The sequence below is a fragment of the Ascidiella aspersa genome, chromosome 2, assembly GCF_963924565.1.
Source record: "Ascidiella aspersa chromosome 2, kaAscAspe10.2, whole genome shotgun sequence".
In the NCBI taxonomy this organism is placed as follows: domain Eukaryota; kingdom Metazoa; phylum Chordata; class Ascidiacea; order Phlebobranchia; family Ascidiidae; genus Ascidiella; species Ascidiella aspersa.
Genome location: NC_139448.1, coordinates 3617989 through 3638989, shown reverse-complemented (window position 1 = coordinate 3638989; position 21001 = coordinate 3617989). Strand labels below are relative to the sequence as shown.

At 37.3% G+C, this 21001-nt stretch overlaps 1 protein-coding gene across 1 annotated transcript; it reads left to right on the top strand.

Moving 5' to 3' along the window:
• Positions 1-682: 682 nt before the first annotated feature.
• Positions 683-16064, top strand: LOC146163170 (transmembrane protein 26-like). Its single transcript, XM_083381997.1, has 7 exons — positions 683-928; positions 2424-2565; positions 3613-3810; positions 8026-8177; positions 12384-12490; positions 12889-13086; positions 14063-16064. The coding sequence occupies exons 1-7, from the start codon at positions 714-716 to the stop codon at positions 14443-14445; spliced, it is 1395 nt and encodes a 464-aa protein (XP_083238123.1). The 5' UTR covers positions 683-713; the 3' UTR covers positions 14446-16064.
• Positions 16065-21001: the final 4937 nt, after the last annotated feature.

The following is a 21001-nucleotide window of genomic DNA, read 5'->3' as shown; positions in this document are numbered from 1 at the left end:
AAAATCTTGTCAACAACTACGATATTCGTCACGCATCAGTGCTTTTACGTAACCTTCCGGTGACCCGACCGAATTTTCATTCACAATTTTCAATCAAACTTCGCCTGGCGACATGTTGTTCGCCACAATAAAATAAACATCGATTTTTGTTGGAGCAAATTTTGCTGGCAGTCGATTTGAAACGATCATTTAGAGGAGGCGAGGAAATTTGCGAAACTGTGAACTGGTTGACTGCAAATGAAACAAACAACACATTTTAGCTAAACATTGACATGTCATTTTCTCCTATCTGTGCCAGGTAAATTCAAAACGACCAACATGTTTTAAAATCAAATTATTTAATAATTGATGCGTATTAAAATGAACGGAATTATAGCAAAATTACTGGAAAATTTTCATCTATTTGTATATTTATGGTTATAAAAGGTCAACAATAAAAAAACCTACTGAAAAAACCCCTGTTACCAATGTCACACATTTTATAGTAAGAACATGCGTTACAATTACCATAACTTTATAGCTTAGTTGTCTCGATAAATCTAGATTGGCTAAGCAAAAAAGTTGGCCGCCAGGTGGCGATATTAGTGCGCAAATTTTTAGGTAAATATCGAAGAAAAAATGGTACGCCTTTAAAGGCAAAATATCGGAAATGTGGGACCAAATTCTCAGCCTAAAGCGCAGTTAACAGAGGTCAAATCATTTTAAATTAAGAAATGGAGGTTTCTTGTTGTTTCAACGGCAAATATTTGGTGCCAATCCAGGCAGTAGCAGTCCGCCTTGTATTTTTAGCGCACTGCCTCGTAATAACCTACAGAGTAGTGGTGGCCTATCAAAACTCCTTATACTGGCTACTTCTGCTGTCTTCAATCACTCTGCTTATTGAAGCTGTGATCTCGTTTTACAAGTCAGGCGGCCAAGAATCAAAATGGTAAGAATTGTTTTGTTTTGCGTGCTTTTTTTGTTTATTACTAGTGTCTAATTTTCTCTAGCACAGGATCACCAAAATTATCTTATTATTGGCCGAGTAACTGTACGGCCTGACCATTGATAACTGTCAGGAATTACGATCGCGGGCATTTAAAAAAAATTGTCGATCTTTATAACTTTGTTATGGTTAAACGCAGGAAATCTAAATAACTATGCAGTAAAAATTTCAGTGTGCCTTAATGAATTGTCGTACAGTTAAACATTGCCTTAAAATTTATTTTGGAATTAATTAACCTGGCGGATCGGATCTGGCCGTAGTTTTGTGATAATTGTTCTAGCTTATAATTTCTGAAACAATCACACAACAATTTTTCAAAAGTTGCCAAAGTTGAGTATTTTTAATTACAATTTGTCAAAATAATAGGCGCAATTTGCGGCAGAGCAAAAATATGAAACAAATATTTTCGCCACTCACTCGATATAACAACACTTAACTTGAAAATCATTCCTAATACCCAGTAAGGCAAAATGTAATAATTTTAATATTAACTATTATAGAAGAAATCGTGTGCATTATAGTCTCGCGTGCTTGCTTGTACTTTTATAATATGAATAGGCTATTTGCCGAAAAAAACAAAAAGTTACCAGACACCCTTGAAAATCTCTTTGGCAAGTCAATGTATTTTTTTGTCCACCAATGTTGAACAGAATCGGGGGAAAGCAAATTGTAAAGGTAAAAGAAAATAATTATGTTCTACCTTTTATAAGTGAGGTTAGAATATGTTTTAGTCACATTAACTGATTATGATACAAGTTCGTATCGAAACGCCGTAATCAAGATGATGTCGATTTACTCGAATTTTTTGGCTTTAAAATTCAATATTAAACTACATTACATATCCGTGACTAATGAACGTAAAGTAAAAAATATAAGGGTTTGTGGCTGGGTTCTTTCCATTGGCTCATAAAGAAGGCCAGGAATTTGTTGACAATAGTGTCTGAGCCCAGTTCTCTTGGCAACCTATCTCCATTAGGAAGCAGCTGCTGCCACATTCCCAGGGAGCAGCGAAAGACCGTTAGGCCATTCAAGTCAACCGCTTCAAATAGATTAGTAAACACTGATTAGTTGTTGGTTCTTAACCAGGGTTCAATCAAACCCTTGGGGTTCGACGCAGCTCCTTCAAGGGTTCGGCGAGAACGTCCTCTGAAACATAAATGCTGTTATTTCAATATTTCAAGCTAAATTCGAATATCTTTTATGTGCCAAGTTTCATGTAGCGTTATAAATTGAAAGTTTAGCCAATTTAACCTATATAAATGCAAGTTTATAATTTAAATATGCCCATGCAGTTTTAGCTGCTAGGAGGAAGAAACGAATAATGAGCGAAAATTTGGGGTTCGTCGAACGCTTGGAAAATAACACAGGGGTTCGACAGGTCACCAAAGGTTAGGAAACACTGATAAGTGGTTGGTTCTACAGCGGCAATATTTTGCAGGTTTTCCCCGGTCATATTGTGCTACCTAATCACTTCACTTCCCCCACTTTGGCTGCTGGAACTACAGTTGATGGACACAAGGATACAAGCGGCAAAGAACATCACCGCCTCGGCTGAATCGGGATTTGAAGAGGTTCTAGGGGTAAGTCATTGATAAATCTTAATGCTTTGAAAATGTCCACCGGAATCTCAGGGCTGCGGAGTCGGTTAAAAATAAGCCGAGTCCGACTCACGAGTACGACTCCGGCCAAATATCTACCATTATGCTATTCCACCTTTGCAATTTACAGATTGTGGCATTATTACTTTCGAAATTTCGTACTACACATGCGCACGTAGATCTCGGACTCGGGTAGTTTTACGTGGTCTTACTCGAGTCTCGATTCCGATTCCGCCTCCACAGCTCTGCGAAACCTTTAAACGGTGTACTGCGATACCTCAGTCGTTTTCGTTGGTCAAAAAGCGAATCTAAGCTATGTGTCTACTATGTCTCAGTCCATTTCCATAAATAATTAGCCCCGAAGGCGCGTTTTATCGCACAGTCAAAAAAAGGTTTGGGCAATTACCACTATAAACGTATTTTTTACGCTTAGCGGGATTGTTTAATATACACTATTCTGTAACTTAAAAACATTAAGAATTACTGTCTTTTTTTTAAGAGTTTTTTGGTTTCGGTATGGCCGAGGTCATGAGTTCAAACTTCACGACAGACCAGTTGTTTGTTTTTCTAGCCTACCTTGCTAAAATCATTGATCAACAGATTCGTTTGATACTGCAGTGTATCATGATAAGTGAACCGTTGTCGTTAGTCAAAAAGCGACTAAGAGGGGTCAGATCATTTGCAGCAGTGGTCGGCAAACTGTGGACCGCACGGGGCATTTTTAGTGGGGTGCGAGCTATTTTTTAATAGTTTAGTTTTGTCATTTGGTTGTGGGCCGCGTGACTAATAACCGTACATCTATTGTATTAAATTTTAACAGTTAGTGTGTGTCGTAAATTTGTGACGTCATTCTAAAAAAACTTGCATGCCCCCAACCCTAACAAAAATCACAAATTTTCCCCTGTTGTCGTAGTGGGTTTACGTATTGGGCCTTTAATAACTCATAAAAAAGTATTTTGGGCCGCGAAAAAAATAAGTTTGCCGACCACTGAAGTTTACAGTAGTTGATGTTTGGCTTTCTCCAAACAGGTTAACATCCCCATCTCTCTGGACCTTTCTGGCTGGGCGCTGGCGATGGAACAAGCTCTTCTTTTCATCCTTATTATTGGAAGGTGGGTGCTGCCCAAGGGCGCCATCTCCCGGAACCAGCTTTCGCAGATTTTGCTCGTTTACTTGGGAATGGCCGCCGACATTATGGAGCTGTTCGAAGTCTTCAAGGAGGAAAAGGTAAGGTTTCTTTCTTTTTGATTGATTGAAGAGCGTTAAACGTTCGTTGGCCATTGGTTTGTTTTTTAAAAAGGCGAGAACAAGGTAGCTACCAGTTATCCAACCAAATAAAAATAAAAAAAACATGCGGTCCAAATGCCAGCCCAGTCATCAGTTACCCAAATCAAGACCCGCTCAAACCATTATTCGAGCAAGTCAACCACAAGTCAAGTCTTTGTCATAAAATATAACGGTTGTTTTGCAATTACCATAACTTTAATAATATGCAAAAAAACAGGAGATCCAATCAAATCACACGGTAATGTTCAGATTTTTTAAAGACACAAGCAAAATAATCTTCCTTCAAAAAACACGCACGGAAGTCAAACGTCTGACTACAACCTCCAAACATTATGCTCCAAAATTAGGAATTTATTTAACGTGAAAGATGAAAAACGGAGCACAACAAGGCAATTAAATCATCTTTAATTGGTAGGGTCCGTTTTGACCCGTTGGGGTCCGTTTTGCCCCGTCCAAAAATCGGCGGTTATTATTCTTTCAGTTGTTTTTTTTTGGCATAGGAGTAACCTACGATAAGACCTTTCGATTGCTACCCCACTGATGAAAAAATATGTTATAAACCAACATGCGATAAGCAAGTGGTTAATAAACGCCATATTATTTTGTCGCGCGACATCATGCCTCTTGTCAATCATCTGTAAAGTTCAATTATGCAAAAAGCAATTAAAACCTGAGTAAGAGAGTACGAAAATCGAATAAAGTGGATTTATTCGTTCAATATTGGATCTGATTTGTTCCTTTAAAAGAAATATTGAATCTATTTCGAACAGGGATTTAATATAATTCAAAATCGAAGTAGAAATGGTAAACTATCAAATCGGTAGTCGTCCGGTTATTTTATGTGCAATCATTAACCAAAAAATAACGAAAGCCAAACATTTGGCAATCTATTCTCGTTTAATGTGCACAAATTAAGATAAATAATCCAGTTTTATAAAAAATATTGCATTATGAAACCACCTTATTTCAACCCAAGGAATTTGTCTAGAACTTAAGTCAAGATAAGTCATTCCAAAACAGTGACTTTAGTCATAACAACACTGCTGTCTGCAACGCCGAAAACTCGCTCGGCGTCAAAATGGACATACCACGACACGGGGCAGTTGGGGCAACACTAGGGGTGGGGCTATAAATGGGGCGTGCGGGAGATAAAGGGGCTGTTTTGCACTTGGGTCCAGTCATCCTCGGAAAGCAAATAAACTCGAGTTTGAATCGGGTAAACTCCGCTCAAAATCTGTTGATGAGTCACGATTTTGTCAACAGGCGTCATATTTTGGGTTAAATTTGGCCAGGGGTGATTCTCATTAAGTTAAATGAATGGGAACGTAATATGCAAGGTTTTGGCGGCGCTATTTTTGAAAGAAAGCGTGGCGGAAACCGGGGTGTTTTTCTTACGTGTTTTTTGTGGTAAGAGAAAAATATTTTTTTTATGATTCATATGAGTCTTCTTACCACACAATTCGTGCGGCCAAGCAAACAAACCGAATGGACTGTTTTTTTTGTTTTTGTTTGCGTAAATCGTGACAGAAACAGAAAAAAATACTGATTAGGCACTTGGGTATTTGCTTAGTGGGCTTTTTATCAAAATAATTACATTTTAATTTGATTTTAAAGTGTATCAGAGATTGTAATAATGTTTTTATAAAAAAAGGTTTTGTTCAAAAATCCCCCGTAGGCCTATGTGTAACGTGTTAACTCGGTGGAGCCTGTACTTCCAAAGATATTTGCCTTTAAAAAAGTGTAATGATCATTATTTAAAAGGGTATTGAGAGAAGTTATATTTAACCAATATTTCTTTTGAATTAAAATTATAATTGGTTTAAATATAACATAGGCCTACTGGTGGACTTAACTGTTGTATTCGTATAGTCATTTGTAAAATTTAAGCACATTGATTGGCACCTACATGTATATATCGTTATGAAGATATAGCTAACGTTAAACTTTTAATGCTGTCGCCACCGTAAATCAACCCCACAGTCATTTAACCCTAAAATAATGGAATTATATTAAATCATTTTTTAATCAAAGTATGATTGGTTCAAATAAATACACCCAAAGTTCAAATAAATACACCTCGAAATCCGTGTGAGGTATGTAAGCCGCAATGCTTCAGAAGGGCCAGATCACAGTTTTAAACACATATGTGTGTGTATCTTTAATTGGAAAAATAAAATCGAGATTGGTTATGTTGATTTAACTAGCCTGTAAAAATGTTAGCTCTCTAACCCCTATCCTTTGGAAGATAGCTAACATTGAACTTTAAATCTATAAATCACCCCACAGTCGATCTCTCCAGGCCGGTTATAGTTTGAAACTGTTCCAAACCTTTCATAATCGCCCAACCGTGAAGCGGCAAGGGGGATGGCGTTCCGGTTGTGACGTAACAGACCTTGGGTCTAGAAGACGGACGACACTATGTGACGTCATCGCACTTAAAATAACTCACTGTTTTGCTTTTTGCAAGTGTTGTCGTCGTTACAAGATTATTGTGGCTGCCTGTATAATTTAGATTAAATTTTATGTTTAAAATCCTTCTTTAGCTAAGTACCCCAGAAATGGCATATGTCATTGCATTTCCTGCCAAACAAAGTCCATGGCTGTGTTGAACCAGATCGCTATGCAATTCCTCATATACAAGATTTTTCTGCGCTCCTGTCTGGCGCAAATGTTATTTTCAAAAGTTGATCTAGTACGCTAGTATCACCAGGTTGGAGTGGCACAGTGGCACAGAAAAATATTCCCAAGACCGCAAACATAAGCCCATTTGGCTTATTTGAATTCATACGAATGCTTTTCGGGATCAAGAACGCAGCGCAGGCATTTCAGCGTCTTATGCCGCTCTTAAGATATTTAGCAGAAGTCGGTTAGAATGCTATCTGAATGCAAAGATTAGCGCTTTTATCTGTAAAATAGCAAGGTAAGCTCGTCTATTTTTACTGAAGAATCTATATCGACAATAACATACCTTTATTTTTAACTTGCTACTGTTTAACAAACGTCAGTAGAACTTCAACCACATTTGCATAGAATTTTGAAAATTTCCATTCTGCCTAACACTTAGGACATTTTTCGCACTTTTTGTTTAATTTATAATGGTGCAATAATATGCGCATATTTCGTGACGTCACTTAAAACGGTGCGGGCTATAATTTCCCGTTATAACTTAAAATTTGTTATAACTGGTAGGAAAAATAACAGCATGAATTATAACAAAAATAAGATACCTACTAAAAAAGCAACATTTCCATTTTAAGAGGGTTCTAACTATAAATTGAAACGTGAGACCTGAAGACAGAAATAGGGGCAACGCCCAACAGGTTAACTAAACATTATTCAGCTCCCTAAAAGGTTTCTATACTTGGCTCCAAAGGTTTGGCGAGACCTTGTTTTTAAAGCCGTATTTGCTGGATGCTTGCTGTTTTGTAATGTAAGTGTTTGGTATAGTTAAGTCAGTTTTATGTCCTTTAAACTTTACACTGAGAATTCCTAAAAAAAATTAATTAAAATTCCCGATGATTTTTTTAAGGATAGAGTTAAAAAAAACAATTTTGTCATTCTACTCTTTATTTACTACCCCCCCCAAAATTTTAAACTGCAGTTCGTTCAGTCGTAACACAGACTTGCATTTGTTGTTTATGTAAAATGACTAACCAAAATAGAAGGTCAAATAAAAATAACTCTGAATGTCATTTAGAATCAGTCGTGAAAGTACGCCGGAGCGGTACGCACCGGATTTCGGGTGAATGAATTGCTGTCGTAACGGCGGTAAAATAAGCTTTTACCAGGCGCCATTTCTTCGAATTTATTTAAACTAAGGTTTCAGTTGCATATTTTCGCACTGCATCAAATGATAGCCTTAGGTTTCCTAAGGAAACTTGTTTGTTCCCGCTATGACGTAACTTTATGACGTCATCTCTGAAAATTATAATGCGTTCCGGTATTAAAATGATTTTACTTCCAACCCTGCTTGAAGCTGACTCGACTTTTACCTAAATTCACCATGGAAACAACATCGAATGAGACTTTGCAATCTTTGACAATATTTAGCAAATGACTTGACTGGGATTTGAATCTTTTCTAAATGACTAGCTTACAGTTAATTTTACGTCGCTAACAAATTTTCTCTGTTACAGCACTACGACTTTTTTGCAGGTCGCTCAAACGCAACACCTCATCTACCCGATCCTAGTTCTTTGGTCGTGGAGTCTGCTTCAATACACGTTCGTCATTACTTCGACTAAAGCTAGGAAACCAAGGCTCGGAGACACAAGTGAAGAACCCGAAGATTCAAACTACGACGCACAGTGAGTAGTTTCAAGTAATTTCTCAAGTTTAGCAACATATATGGCTGTGCTTAGAATAAGGTCTTGCTTATTTTGAGTATACTATGCCTGGTAGCAACAGCATACTTAAATATGACAGTGGTTTCTGGCAGTGTTGTAAACAAGCCATTTTGAAATGACTTAACTTCCAGACAAGTCATTTAAAAACTAAATAAGTCCAAGTTATATAAGCTATTGCTACCAGGCATAATATCAGGTTTGTAGAGCTCTTCTGGCAAATGTAATTTTAATTTAAAATTACATTTGCCAGAAGTCCAAGTTAGTTTTGCAAAAACCAACAAGTAAAGCTCTGGTCTCAAAAGTCATTAATTGTCTGAGTCAAGTCCCAGTCAAGTCCCAGTCAAGTTATTATAGTAGCAAGTCAACTACAAGGCAAGTCATGGACATCAAATATAACATTAAGCTATTAAAATTGGTAAGCTCGTCCGATTATGAGCAATATCTTAACTAAGAAATACAAAAATCGCAACATGGAGCAAGAAAATTGCTTTACGCGGAAAATTGAGAGAAATTACTAAATTTAATTGAAACTATTTAATAAAAACACTTCATTTCGTAATTATTTGACACAATGACTAAAGTAATACTTCAAAATAAATGCTCTAAGAATCTGAGGGACTTTCCCCAATTGAAGAGGTTGGGTCAAAGAATAATAGGGCACTTTTAAAAGTTTTTCGCAAATGGAGCACTTTTAGCACTTTCAGCAGCCTGAGAATGTCGAAGGTCAATTTTGTGATGCAAAGGTCATTGGTGCGTATTCATTGATAATGGCACTGTTTACGGCTTCGAAATGAAATCCAAAATAAAATTGACAGTTTTAAGATTTTACGTTTTGCAAATGCTAGACCAGCGGTTCCCAATCAGTGGGCCATGGCTCACTGGTGGACCATAGACACTTTTTAGGTGGGCCACAGACCAATTTAAAAAAGCTAGATTTAATTATTCACTTTCATTGGTGTCACTATACCTTCTTTTACAGAAATAATGGCTGGGGAGAAATTGAGAAGAAATGTAAATGAAACGTAAATTTATTGTACAAAAGCAATTACTTCACTAATGCACGGTTAAATAAATAATCTGTTTTGATTGCTCCGCTATTTTTGTTCTAAAACTTTTTTTAATTTTTGTTCTTTCATAAAAAAGTGATTGGGCCACAGAATTCTTTGTGCAATGAAAACGGGCCACGGAAGAAAAAAGGTGAACCACTCTGCCTGACCTTGACTTTATAAACCTTATTTGACCGACCGGTTTTGTTAAATACCTGGGAATAATAATATAGACTTAAACTGTTAAAGTCCTATTTTGATATTGATACGCTGACGTTGTTAGCAAATGTGCCGGTAAAATTAACATTCCCGCCATTTCTCTGCGGTGTCTTCAACTCATTACGGGCCTCCACAATTTTACCGCAAACAGCCTTTGCCTGAATTAAATACAAAATAACAAGTAACATTGGTTTGATTTTTACCATTCGGAGCTTCGTTAAAAGATTTTGCACATACGCCAAAACAAAAGTTTTAAAGCTTGCTGACTGATTTTTGTTCGGAGCGGTGCGCTTCTCAAGCTTTTATTAAAAATTTTAGAACTTTTATCGTCGGCATTTTGTGTTCTGTTGGAGGGCAAGATTCTGTTGTGGATACACATACTAAGCTCACACGCCAAAAAATATTGTTTGTAGACCATGTCCCGTTTAATTTTTTTTTAGTGTGCTCAGCTGCGGAATCAGGGTTGCCGTATTTGCCGGCAACTAGCCAGTTTGTTGGACAACAGTGCGGGCTTAATATAGTTAACGTTACGGTTGACATACTTGCATTCGTAGAGTAGCGCTTTTAAAACGACAAACCTTCGTTCCGGTTCTTGAAATTTCCATTTATGACACCGGACGTAAGTGTTAAGTTTTCGCACTGAAAATATTTCACTCATAGTGGCACACAGCTTATTACTTATATATATGGATCTATCACTTTCGTTTAAAAGAATTTGTTTTATATTATGGCAGGATTTTTGGTCAATAAAAACGTAGCGGATTTCCTTTATGTTAAAAGATTGCTTTAAACCAAAGGCGTTCATAGCGGGTAAACAAGGTCAGTGGGCTCTTGGGGTTACTGTACATAGACTGCTCTTTGGGGGGACATGAAGGTCTAATTGAAATCTTGTTTAGGAAAATTGAGTAAATTTTGGAAAGGAGTTTAACTGAAAAAAAAAACGCATTGGCGCCTTTTTATAAATGGACTTAGTCTTCATTTCAGTTTCGCGATTTGTTGGGCCAAAACCAATAAGTTTCTGAAGTCTAGTTGTTTTGTGACGTCAATTTATTAATGTTTAACTGAAGATAATACAAGCTCGTATCGAAACGTCTTAATCAAGATGATGTCGATCTACTCGAACTTTTTAGCCTTGCAATTTATTATCAAGCTATATTACAGATCCGTGCATAGTGTACCCAAATTTATGACATGATCTGTAAAACTTTCATGCTGATGGTCCACGCGAACCGAAAAAATTAAGTGGCATGCGTTGGAAAAAGTTCAAGAATCGGTTGAGAGGTTACATAAAAAGGCCATCACAAATAAATCTATTAAAGCTTAAAAAAACATTTTTTAACATTTTTGCCAAATGCACCTACTTAAGCATGCGTAAGCACAAGTTTAATGCGAGTGTAATTACATTTTACATAAACAGTACCATTTTTTGGGGGGTATAATAGCTTGAGTTTGTATTTTTAAAGTTTTAAATAATTTTTCACTTTAAACAAAAAAAAAAAAAAAAAAATATGTTTAACATAATTTGGCTTTTCAATCGTTTTAAAAGAAGTGTGCTACATGTAATATTACAAGGCCGATATAAAGCTTTATTTTTTTCCGCAAAGAGTTTTTACTTTTCATGTCACGGTAAGTCACCTTGACCGCAAAAGGTCATTTGGCATGAAAGGAAATATCGCGGTCTGTAAGCCTTCTATGGCGTCCTGTCGTTTCGGACGAATGACCTTGCCTGAACTCTCAAGGTCACCGGACTGTCTAGGAGCCAGACAGTAGAACACATGACACGCACATGGCAACTTTAGGGCAGTTGGGTTTTTCGAAGTGTGAAGGTTAACTTCCTCGTACAAATAGTTTAATTGCATACAAACCTATTTTTGGGTGGAAATATCGGCTAGTTTTAAACATCTAATGGGAAAAACAAGGCTTTCGTACTATTTACCAACGATATGGGCAAAATATGGTTGCCATACAGTCAGTGGATTCGTAGCCGAACTCGGTACCCGGCACGGTTAGGTTTATATCTGACTCAGGATTCGAGTAAAACTACCAGAGCTGTGAGTCCGACACGCGCATGCGCAGTAGCAAATTCGTAACCGGTTATAGGCGGTTTAAAGGTAATAATAGCATTGGGTGAAATATTTGCCACTCGAGTATTGGTAATGGGTAAGCAACATGACACACTTTTGAGTAGATTGCTGTACATCTGCAATGCAAAATTAAATATTTTACTTTTCTTTATTTAACTTTGCCCTGTGTTGTTTAATTCACTTAAACCTCAATTAGTTTGTTCTGTTGCCTTTCTACTTTTGCGTTTTCCACTTATGACCACTCATTGTTTTCCGCCTTTGTTTTAATGCTATAGGGCAATTCCTTAGGTTTTTCAATTGCTGAAGCTAAAGAACCAAGGCAGTCTGATGTTAGGCAATGTATGGTACGGTGCAGTTGGTTTTATGAGCAAACGAGCTGGCGTACGCGCTAGCCGCTGTGCTACAGATTGAGCCTAGCGTTGGCGTTGGCGTCATTCTGGCAATAAATGCTAAGGTTCAATTTGAGTGCCCGGTCAGTGACAGGCAGAGACTACAATACGGCGCAATATAGCTACCCTATTTTGTCTACTAGGGAGTGTGAATATATGGCTGTTAAGTTGGAGCTAGATTTGGCACTCGACGGATTCGGTAAATTTGTTTGGAGTCGCACTCGGGACTCGAATTTATCGTTTCGGCCGGAAAATGACACTTGGTTTTTAAATCAAAGATGTAGCCTGTATACAGTTATCAATTTATTTATTTTAACTTAAGCGCCAGATAAATTCCAACAATTTTTAGATGTTTTTCCTTAAGGTAATAAAGCGTATTTGTTCGAAATATAAGACTAGTTTACTTAACGTAACTTACTTGTTTTGCAGTGGATGCTGTGGCCTGGAAACAGTGAATGCTGATGTTCTTGGGATTATGTCGACGATAATTATGCAAGATGGACCTTTCCTATGCTTTCGTCTTTACCTGTTGGTCGGTAAGTATTAGGACACGGTCATGTTTGGACTTATTGTGCGTTTAAAAAGCATTGACATTATAGGCTTGAGTGAAACTACTCTATAGCGGGTGTGGAAGTATAATTTTTATTGCCGAACGCATTAAAATGTTTAAGTGATGACGTCACGAATTCACGACATAACACATCTGAAAAGGAAAATTATCGTTCGATGTCGTTCACAAATATGCTACTGAAATCTTAGCTTCAATACATTCAAGGAGATGGCGGGATGTTTTTTTTTAATTTCAATGAATTTACTTGAACTTGACTTGCTAATTATTGAAAATAACTTGGCACATGAACGAATTTAAAGTGAAATAGTACAACGTTTAAAACACTATAGTTAAAAAATTTTAAAACCTTTCAATTTCTTTCAGGCCTCAAGATCGTAAGCCAGATGATGATCTTCTTCACCTGCAAGAACCTGCTGGTTTTGTTGCTTCAAATTTACCGCCTCGCCATCATCTACTTCGAACCAGAGGACGACGCTGAAGACGGTGAAAGCTGGAATCGAACCGCTGACAAGAAAGACGGAGGCGACGTGGAAATGGCGGAATTCGGCGGAGTCCCTAAAAGTAGGAACATGGACAAACAGCCACTGGTGATCGAATTTTGAGCGGTAAACAAGATTTCGAGCAACAAACACTTGAGGGGGATTAGGGAACGAAGTAATTGCCCACCCCTGCTTTAGAGGAAACAATGATCATAAGCTTTTTTTCGTCGTGTTAAAAGACAAACAGTCGCTGTTGGTCGGTTTTCATAAAAAAAATATTCGCAAATAGCTTGATATATAGGAATTAGTTTTTTACATTTAAATAATTATAGTTTGCAATTTTTTGCCTGTTAAAAAGCCTAATACCATCAACGGGTGAAAATTGATTCAAAATAACCGTGCAAGCAAACTAGTTTAACCAAACTTAACAGTTAAAAACGAAAAAAACCAATACTTTAAAGAAAGCAAGTTACTGACTGATAAATAATAAAGTTCGTTTGACGAAATCTTTTCAAATTCGAACAGGTTTATGACAGAGATACTGAAATGTCTGCGGTTATTAATTCAGCAATTGTGTCCTTAGCCTTCCTACATTCCAATTGAGGTTCGTAAGCGGAACTTATTCGCGTGCAGTTAGCTTAAATTAGATCAAGGATTTTTGTGTATTCAGCTCAGGAGTAAATTAAGGCGCGGAAAGGTTATGGCCGCTAATTTTTTTTAGGAAAATCCTCCAGTACTGAGAAAAGCTATTCCGTGCTTAACTAGAAATTGAGGAATAGTCTCCTAATGAGAATTTGCACTGTGCTTCCATTATTGTTCCCAAGTTTTCGCGGAAACAAGTTTGTTCGTAATGTTGTTTTTAGGCCCCTCACTGTACCGGACATGTAGTTGTGTTTTTCCGTTAGACAGCTGCTTTTTTGTGCATATCCTTATGCGTGGCACATGAAAATTGCTTACTCACTAACTCGGTTGGTATCAAGTCGACTGTAATTCCTGATCAGTGTATTTCTTTCATTCTTCCGGAAACAAATTCAAACTTCTCTAATTTATTATTCCAGCTGGAGGCTCCCAATCCACAAAGACTCCGACTTCCAACGGAAGACCAGGAGGAATCATAGGAGCTGGAGGAAGACCAAACCGAGTGACTCCCTCTCCATCGAGGAGGTCCTCTGTTCCTCCTTCAGCCGCTCGGAGATCTTGGGAGGCGGCGGAGGAGAGGAACATAGCGGAGGACAAGTGGGATCATCCAAACTCCGTGGATGGGATCAGCAGCAGTGATGAGGAGGAAGAAGACGGTTACTATAGCAACGTGAAGTCCAGAGACAGCGCCGGATCTCTTGGGAGCCGAGGGAAGAGGAAGAGATTGGGAAGAGGACGAATGCTCCCCGGAGCAGGGAGCAATGATGGAGGAAGGAGCAACTCGGCGTTTTCAGAGTCGTAATCGATGCCGGTTGCGATCTTGGTGTGCGCGTGAAAGTGGAATGAGAAGTTGGCGAGAAATCGATAAAGAAAGAATCGAGAACTATTGCGGAACAATGGAATACTTCGGGGTGTTAGCCTCCCCTCCGGGACATTGAGCGGTGTCATGGGACCCCGTGTATTTATTATGTCAAATATTTGCCACACTTACAGTTTTTAGGACTTTGTATGCTCCCTAGTGATTATACTAGCGTGTTTTGTTCTATGAAGCATAGGCCTACTTATTTTTGGGCTGTGTGCTTCGTTTGTCTTAGTTTTATCAAACATCTTGATGCTGAGTAAAAATAACCCCATTATGAGCTTTTTTCTAAACTTTGGTATTTGGTAAATAACTGAGTCGAGGGGGAGTTGTTAGAAAATTATTGCCGATCCCCGCTTTATCGGAATCACTTTTGGTCGTTTTAAAGCGAATTTATTTTGGGTTAAACTTTCGCACAACCGTGCTTCATCAGGTAAAACTAAAGTTACAAAAACTAAATTATTAGGTCGGCGATGAAAAACGAAAGGGTCGTATGTGAACACAAGTTTTTGAGCAACAATAACTTTCGGGAGGGGTAAGGGGGTAAGGAGTGTTAAGAATAATTGCCCAACCCTGTTTTTCTAAACTTTAGCATTTCAAAGTTTTCAAAGCTTGTATTTTCGGGTGGTAAACAAGTCATCACAGATCTCTGAAAGAAATCTATTATCGAGTTAGAGGAAATGTTACCGCATATCGTCTTGCTTGCATGTGGAACACCATTAGGTCATACACACGAATGTGACCGACCACAAAGCATTTTAAAAAAATTAGAAAAAAATGAAAATTAATGATGTTGTCTACAATGAATACATCTAACTGCTCAACAACTACAACTTACAAAAAAGTCCGTTTTAGAAACGTCTTTAAACAAATTAACCATGCAATTGCTAGTGGGACCTAAAACCAATTTTCGGTTTTTTTTTAAACGTATTGGTTTAAAAACGTCAGCAAACCTAGTCAGTATTTGTTGGAGGTGGCTAGATGAAGCAAATATAAAGATTGGTGATGAAAGGAAACCTTTTCCGCTTTGCTGTAAACTTACTTCAGCTTTAAAGTGACACTATGGTTTGGTTTTTCCAAAAGATAGGATAGTGTAGGGGTTATATGCGTAGCCCCAGTTCGTAGACCACACCTTGCATTTAGTGGAGAACCTTTTCAATTATTATCAGGAAAGCCACCAAATATGCTGGATTTATGTACGACCCATGAAAAGTTAAGAGCCACTGTAATAGTTTAATGATAAAATGAAAACGATTTAGATATACACTCAGAAAATAGAAACTTTTAATCTAACGGGCAAACAAAGTGCATCACCGTTTGTTCGCAAATCTCAGTGTATTTTCGCTCATTGCAAGCTTCACTGAAGTTGAGTTAAAGGGTTTGGCTGAATTCTCGGTTATTAAAGGTGCTCTCTCATCACTGTTTGAGTGTTTTTTAAACGTACTTAACCTTTCTTGTAACGGGTCACTGACACCACGGCCAAATTACATTATAACTAAATGGCATATTTTAATCCAGAAAAGTTTACTTAACCTAGAGGTTCTTAAACTTTTTTTACCACGGACCCCTAAATGTTTTTTGGACCTAGCGCGGACCACGCTAGGGATTGTCGAGGCTTAACTTGCTGTATTTTTTGTTGTTGATGTTTTAAGGTGTAGAAACCAATATGTACTGTCCGCTTAGCTGCTGTGTGCTTTAATGCAATTTCAATAAAGTTAAGCAAAACACTTTCCTCGGTGTGGTAAATATACAAGTATAGCTTCAGTGTAGATAAGATCATGACATTTTAAATTAGCTGCCCCTTTAAAGGTTTCGTTAAGTTATACTATTTCCATATCTTTAGGACCGCTTTTGTACAATCATCAAATCGAATTTAAAATTGTATTTAGAGTGTTGTAGCGACTGAAATTAATGACTTAATATTTAATATAGGTGTATTGATTTATTTTCAAATGACTTGCCTGATTAAGTCGTTTGGACAAAATTACTTGACTTGAGTCTTTAGTATAAATTATTGGTTTGAAATGAAATGTTTTCATTAAGCAATTTCTTTTTATAAAATTAGGTTTATTAAGGTGACTTAAGTCTGCTGAAAACGGCTCGTTTTTACCACACTGGTAAGTAGTTTGAATTGGTTGTGTGGTTTGAATGTTACAGAGAATCATAGTGTCCGTCATTATTTCAAAGTAAAATGGTGGTGTGCAAGGTTTGAAGATTGAAACCACTGCTTTAACAAGTGTCCCGTTTTTTACCAGACATTTTAACTTTAGTTCGTTTTTCTTTGTTGTCAGTTTTACGCCGCTGCTTTACGCAAACTTAAATCAATTTTAAGTCGCTTTTAAAAAGGTTAAAAAGGTAAACCTTGGCCTAAAGCAATTCTATTTGCAGCACGTAGTTTGAATTTGTTCTGGTTTGAACGTTACATTGAATTTGCAGGGTGATTTAAAAAAATATGGACCATAAAAATCAAAGTGGTCAGGCAAAAATATTGAGCACCATTGTTTTATTTAAACAAATGTCCTAATCTTGTTTTTAAAATTTCAAGTCGCTATTAAAAAGGTTGAAAAGCTAAACCTTGACCTTATATTTGCCAAGTAGCAATCAGATTCTACTGAAACCTTACTCGTTACGCTTTGCGATTTCGAGATCCCTGGGTTCTGGGCGTAACCCTGGGGTGCGCTAAGAAGTGCAAATACGTCACGGTCCGATGGAGGTCCGCCCGATACTTTGTAAAAAAGCGAGCCAAATTTTGAGAAAATCTCGGCGTCCTTGAAACGCCCTTGAAAGGCCTAATGGGGATTCGGATGTTTATTTGAGCGGAGTCATGGCAACGGAAGGTAATTGATTTCGCTTTCGTTTGTCCAAGTAACCATGGCAACCTGCTAAAAATAGAAGTTCGCGCGAAACGGGATATTTTTTTCGGCGCTGGTCTAGAATCCTGCCACATTTTCGTTGAGGGTGGGGGGCAAAAAAAAATTATAAATATTTTACTCTTAATAATTTGTTTTTTTTAGCATTTATGAGCAGTACCACAACAGTCGATCACAGGCATGCCACACCTTCAGTTTCCATGCACTGTTACGTCACAAACTTTGTAGTTAATATTACGTTTGCTAGTATACAGTCATGTAGTTCTACTACTTTCAGAAAAGTTTGTGCTCTTTGATGGATTTTGAGTATTGCGATAACTCTCAGTCAGTTGCTGCTCAAAACGGTTTGCTAACGTTGTTATTTGTGTTCGTTACGGCAGTTAATACAATAACAAAAGCTAAACAAAAAAGTTTAAACTTTTTGCCCCCCAAAAAAAATTTTCGGCGCGAGTTAGAGTTTGGGTTCGGGTGGGTCAAGCTTTACCATAATATTTATTCTGGTTTATTTATTTATTTCTTGCAATTTAAATTTTGACAACTCGTTTTGTTACTGTTAAACAAGCTTGTAGGATTGTAGACTAGCGCACATTTTTTGCAGTAAAAGAAAATAATCTAGTTTTTGAAGCCATGTCCTGGTCCCCCTGCATCCACCCCTCTAGGTAAAAAACACTTCCATGTCATTTTTAGGTATTTTTTAATGTGTTAGTGGTAGTTAAAAACAGGACTTTGTTTTCACTTCCAAATAAACAGACGCTGCTATTAATATGGAAAAATAGAGTTCTAGAAGGTCTGCATACAAAGATGTTATTCTGTATTAATCAGGTTTTAAACTTTAAAGAAATTTTTGTTTGGAATATTATTTTTTATTTTTAAAGAGGAAGAACAGGCATTCAGGTATTTAAAAACATCTTTCATCAGTGCCACCTAATTTTGAATTGATAACACAATATTTTTCACAGGTTTTTTACCAGATGTCATATGCCACACATACTTGGTTAAACAATTATTATATTATCGGTCAACATTGCCACCCGATTTTCAGTGAAAAACAATTACAAACATTTCACAGGTACTTCATCAGATGAGCACGGCATAACCCCCACAGCCATTTATGATAGACACTCCGGTGTTAAATAAAGCCTTCTGCGAAGCACTTCGGAAGCATTTCAGCCAAAAGCGGCTGAAGTGATAACTTTCCATGATCTCCAGGGTGTGACAGGAAGCCTTAACAACAACTAGGTCACGCTTCGGTGCCTTAATGTAGCGGAACGTGCCTTTAACCAAACGGAAATAGACACATAAAGTTGGGCGTTTCTTTTGAATGTTTTATCTTTCTGTCATCTGTAAACTGAACGTGATGTTCGCACTAACTTTTCGCGGTGCTTTTCTTAACAGTTCACCACCGCTCGACTTTAGAGGATAAATAAATTTGTCTGTGACGCCTTAAAATGGAATGGATTTTACAAACCAAAAGAGTAGCCTAATACTAAAATGCATTCTCAATGAATGGGTAAACCTCTATTACAGTTTAGAATTTTTTGAACCAAAAACAGCATGTTTCTTAAATCTTCCTTGTTTATAATCAATGCGTTACGATGGCAAAAACAAAACTTATAGCAAGCAAATTATTTAACTTATAAAAACGTCTAAAAGGTCTTCTTATTTGAATTTTAAACGTATTAAATAAAAAAGTTGTGTGTTTTTTTTTTCAGCATAAAAAAAACGTTAAAAGTTTTCCTAAATCGACAACGCCTGTTTATATAAAAAGGTTGACTTTGGAGAGAAACCTCTGAACGTGTAGGTCGCGCTAATTGATAGTGTTGAAAGGCGTTAGTGACGAATTTTGTTCCGTTTTAGCCTTTGTTGACACAAGGCATTTCAATGCGAATGTAAATATCTATCAGAAGGGATCACGAATAACACTTCCAAGCAGGTAAAAAATAAGTTTTAAAACAAAACGCCTTAACAGCCCAAAATGGCAAAATCACACAACTAAAACTGCCTAAATTAGCAAAGAGGGTCACACAAATTGCCGTATTTCTTTTTTGCTTAAAAATTATTTTTTGAGATAAATTGCCCAAATTACCATATCAACTTAAAAATATTTTTTTAGGGGGTTACATACCCCTAAACCCCTTATTTAGATAGCTCCCGCCGAATTGGTTGACAATCGGCTTTCGTGACTCAAACTTGACGAAAAATGACACACAAAAGGTTAAATGAGCCATCGGCAAAACCACGCCCAAAGACGGCTAAAGAAACTACAAGAGATCAAACAAAACCCAACCTAACATACGTAAAAAACACTTAAACAGGTAAAATTGGTCTTTAAAGCCCAGCTGTTTTTTATTGACCATTTATTCTTTTAAAACGTTTGGTTTATATGTCTTCAGTGGTGAAATTAAACCGGAAGTGTCCGGAACGGCGTTCTGGTTCTCAAATAAAAAAAATGGTTTATTACCAGGCCATCCCACCATCTACTTGAATGTGTTAAACTACGTTTTCAGTGGCATATTTGTGCGCTACATCGTACGATAAACCTCACAAGTTTACTTGTTTTGGACGTCCTATTTTATGACGTAACTTTGTGACGTCATCTCTAAAAGTGTTCTTGCGTTCCGGTAAGAAATATTTTACTTTCACCTCTTTGTGTCTCTTAAGTGGACTTTTGGGGTGAACAACTATCAAAATTACAACCTAAACCGCAAAATTAAATAGTAATTTTAACTTGTACTTAGCCACATTGGGCTTTTATTTAAGCAGGGTCGTCCCAAAGCTCTAAGATGGCACAATGTTCAAAAAAGAAAGAATTAGATACGGTTTTCAACGCTAATAGCTAGTTTAGATGGTTACTAGTTATACCAGGGGTGGGCAAACTGCGGCTCGCGAGCCAAATGCGGCTCCCCGGCATGTTTTTTGTGGCTCTTCTAGTCGAATCGTAAAATTCCCCCCAAAAAAGTCAAGCCTACCAAGAGTACCGCTTATAAACGCTTCTTATTTTCTTTTCTACATTTAGGCCAGCATTTCGTTTATGACGTAACACTAGACATAGAATCCGAAGAGTTAGGTAACAAAAGTCAACGCAATTTCATTGCCAAGGTTTTCGAGATTAGCAAATCAAACAAAAGACTGATATCCATAAATATCGTTCGTGTTATTCTGTTATTAACGGTATTATTATTGTGTTAATTATTACCGTTTTGTTATATTACTATTCTGGTATTATTGGTGAACTTACAATTTTTACAGTTTTTGCATTGAAATAATTTTGAGGCTCGCTGGTACTTATATCTTCCGCAAATGGCTCTTCCATTGAACACAGTTGCCCACCCCTGATTTATACAGTATCAGTTCAAAAATCTGCTTTGATGACGTAACAAACGCTTGAAATGAAATGAATTAAAGGCGTTTCGTCGGCTGAAGGCAGATACGTGCGGAAGGGCAAAATAAACCTGAATCCGAGTTGATTTTTGAAGTTTGCACCGCTTTTGGTTAAGCTCTGGCGTGGGAAAGAAAATAGATGTAAAAATGTCACGAGACTTTTCCTAAAATAATAAGTTGGGAAATCGGCGCGAAAGACTTTTGATCATTTTAAGGCAGAGGTTCTCAATTCTCGCACCCCCTTCTGG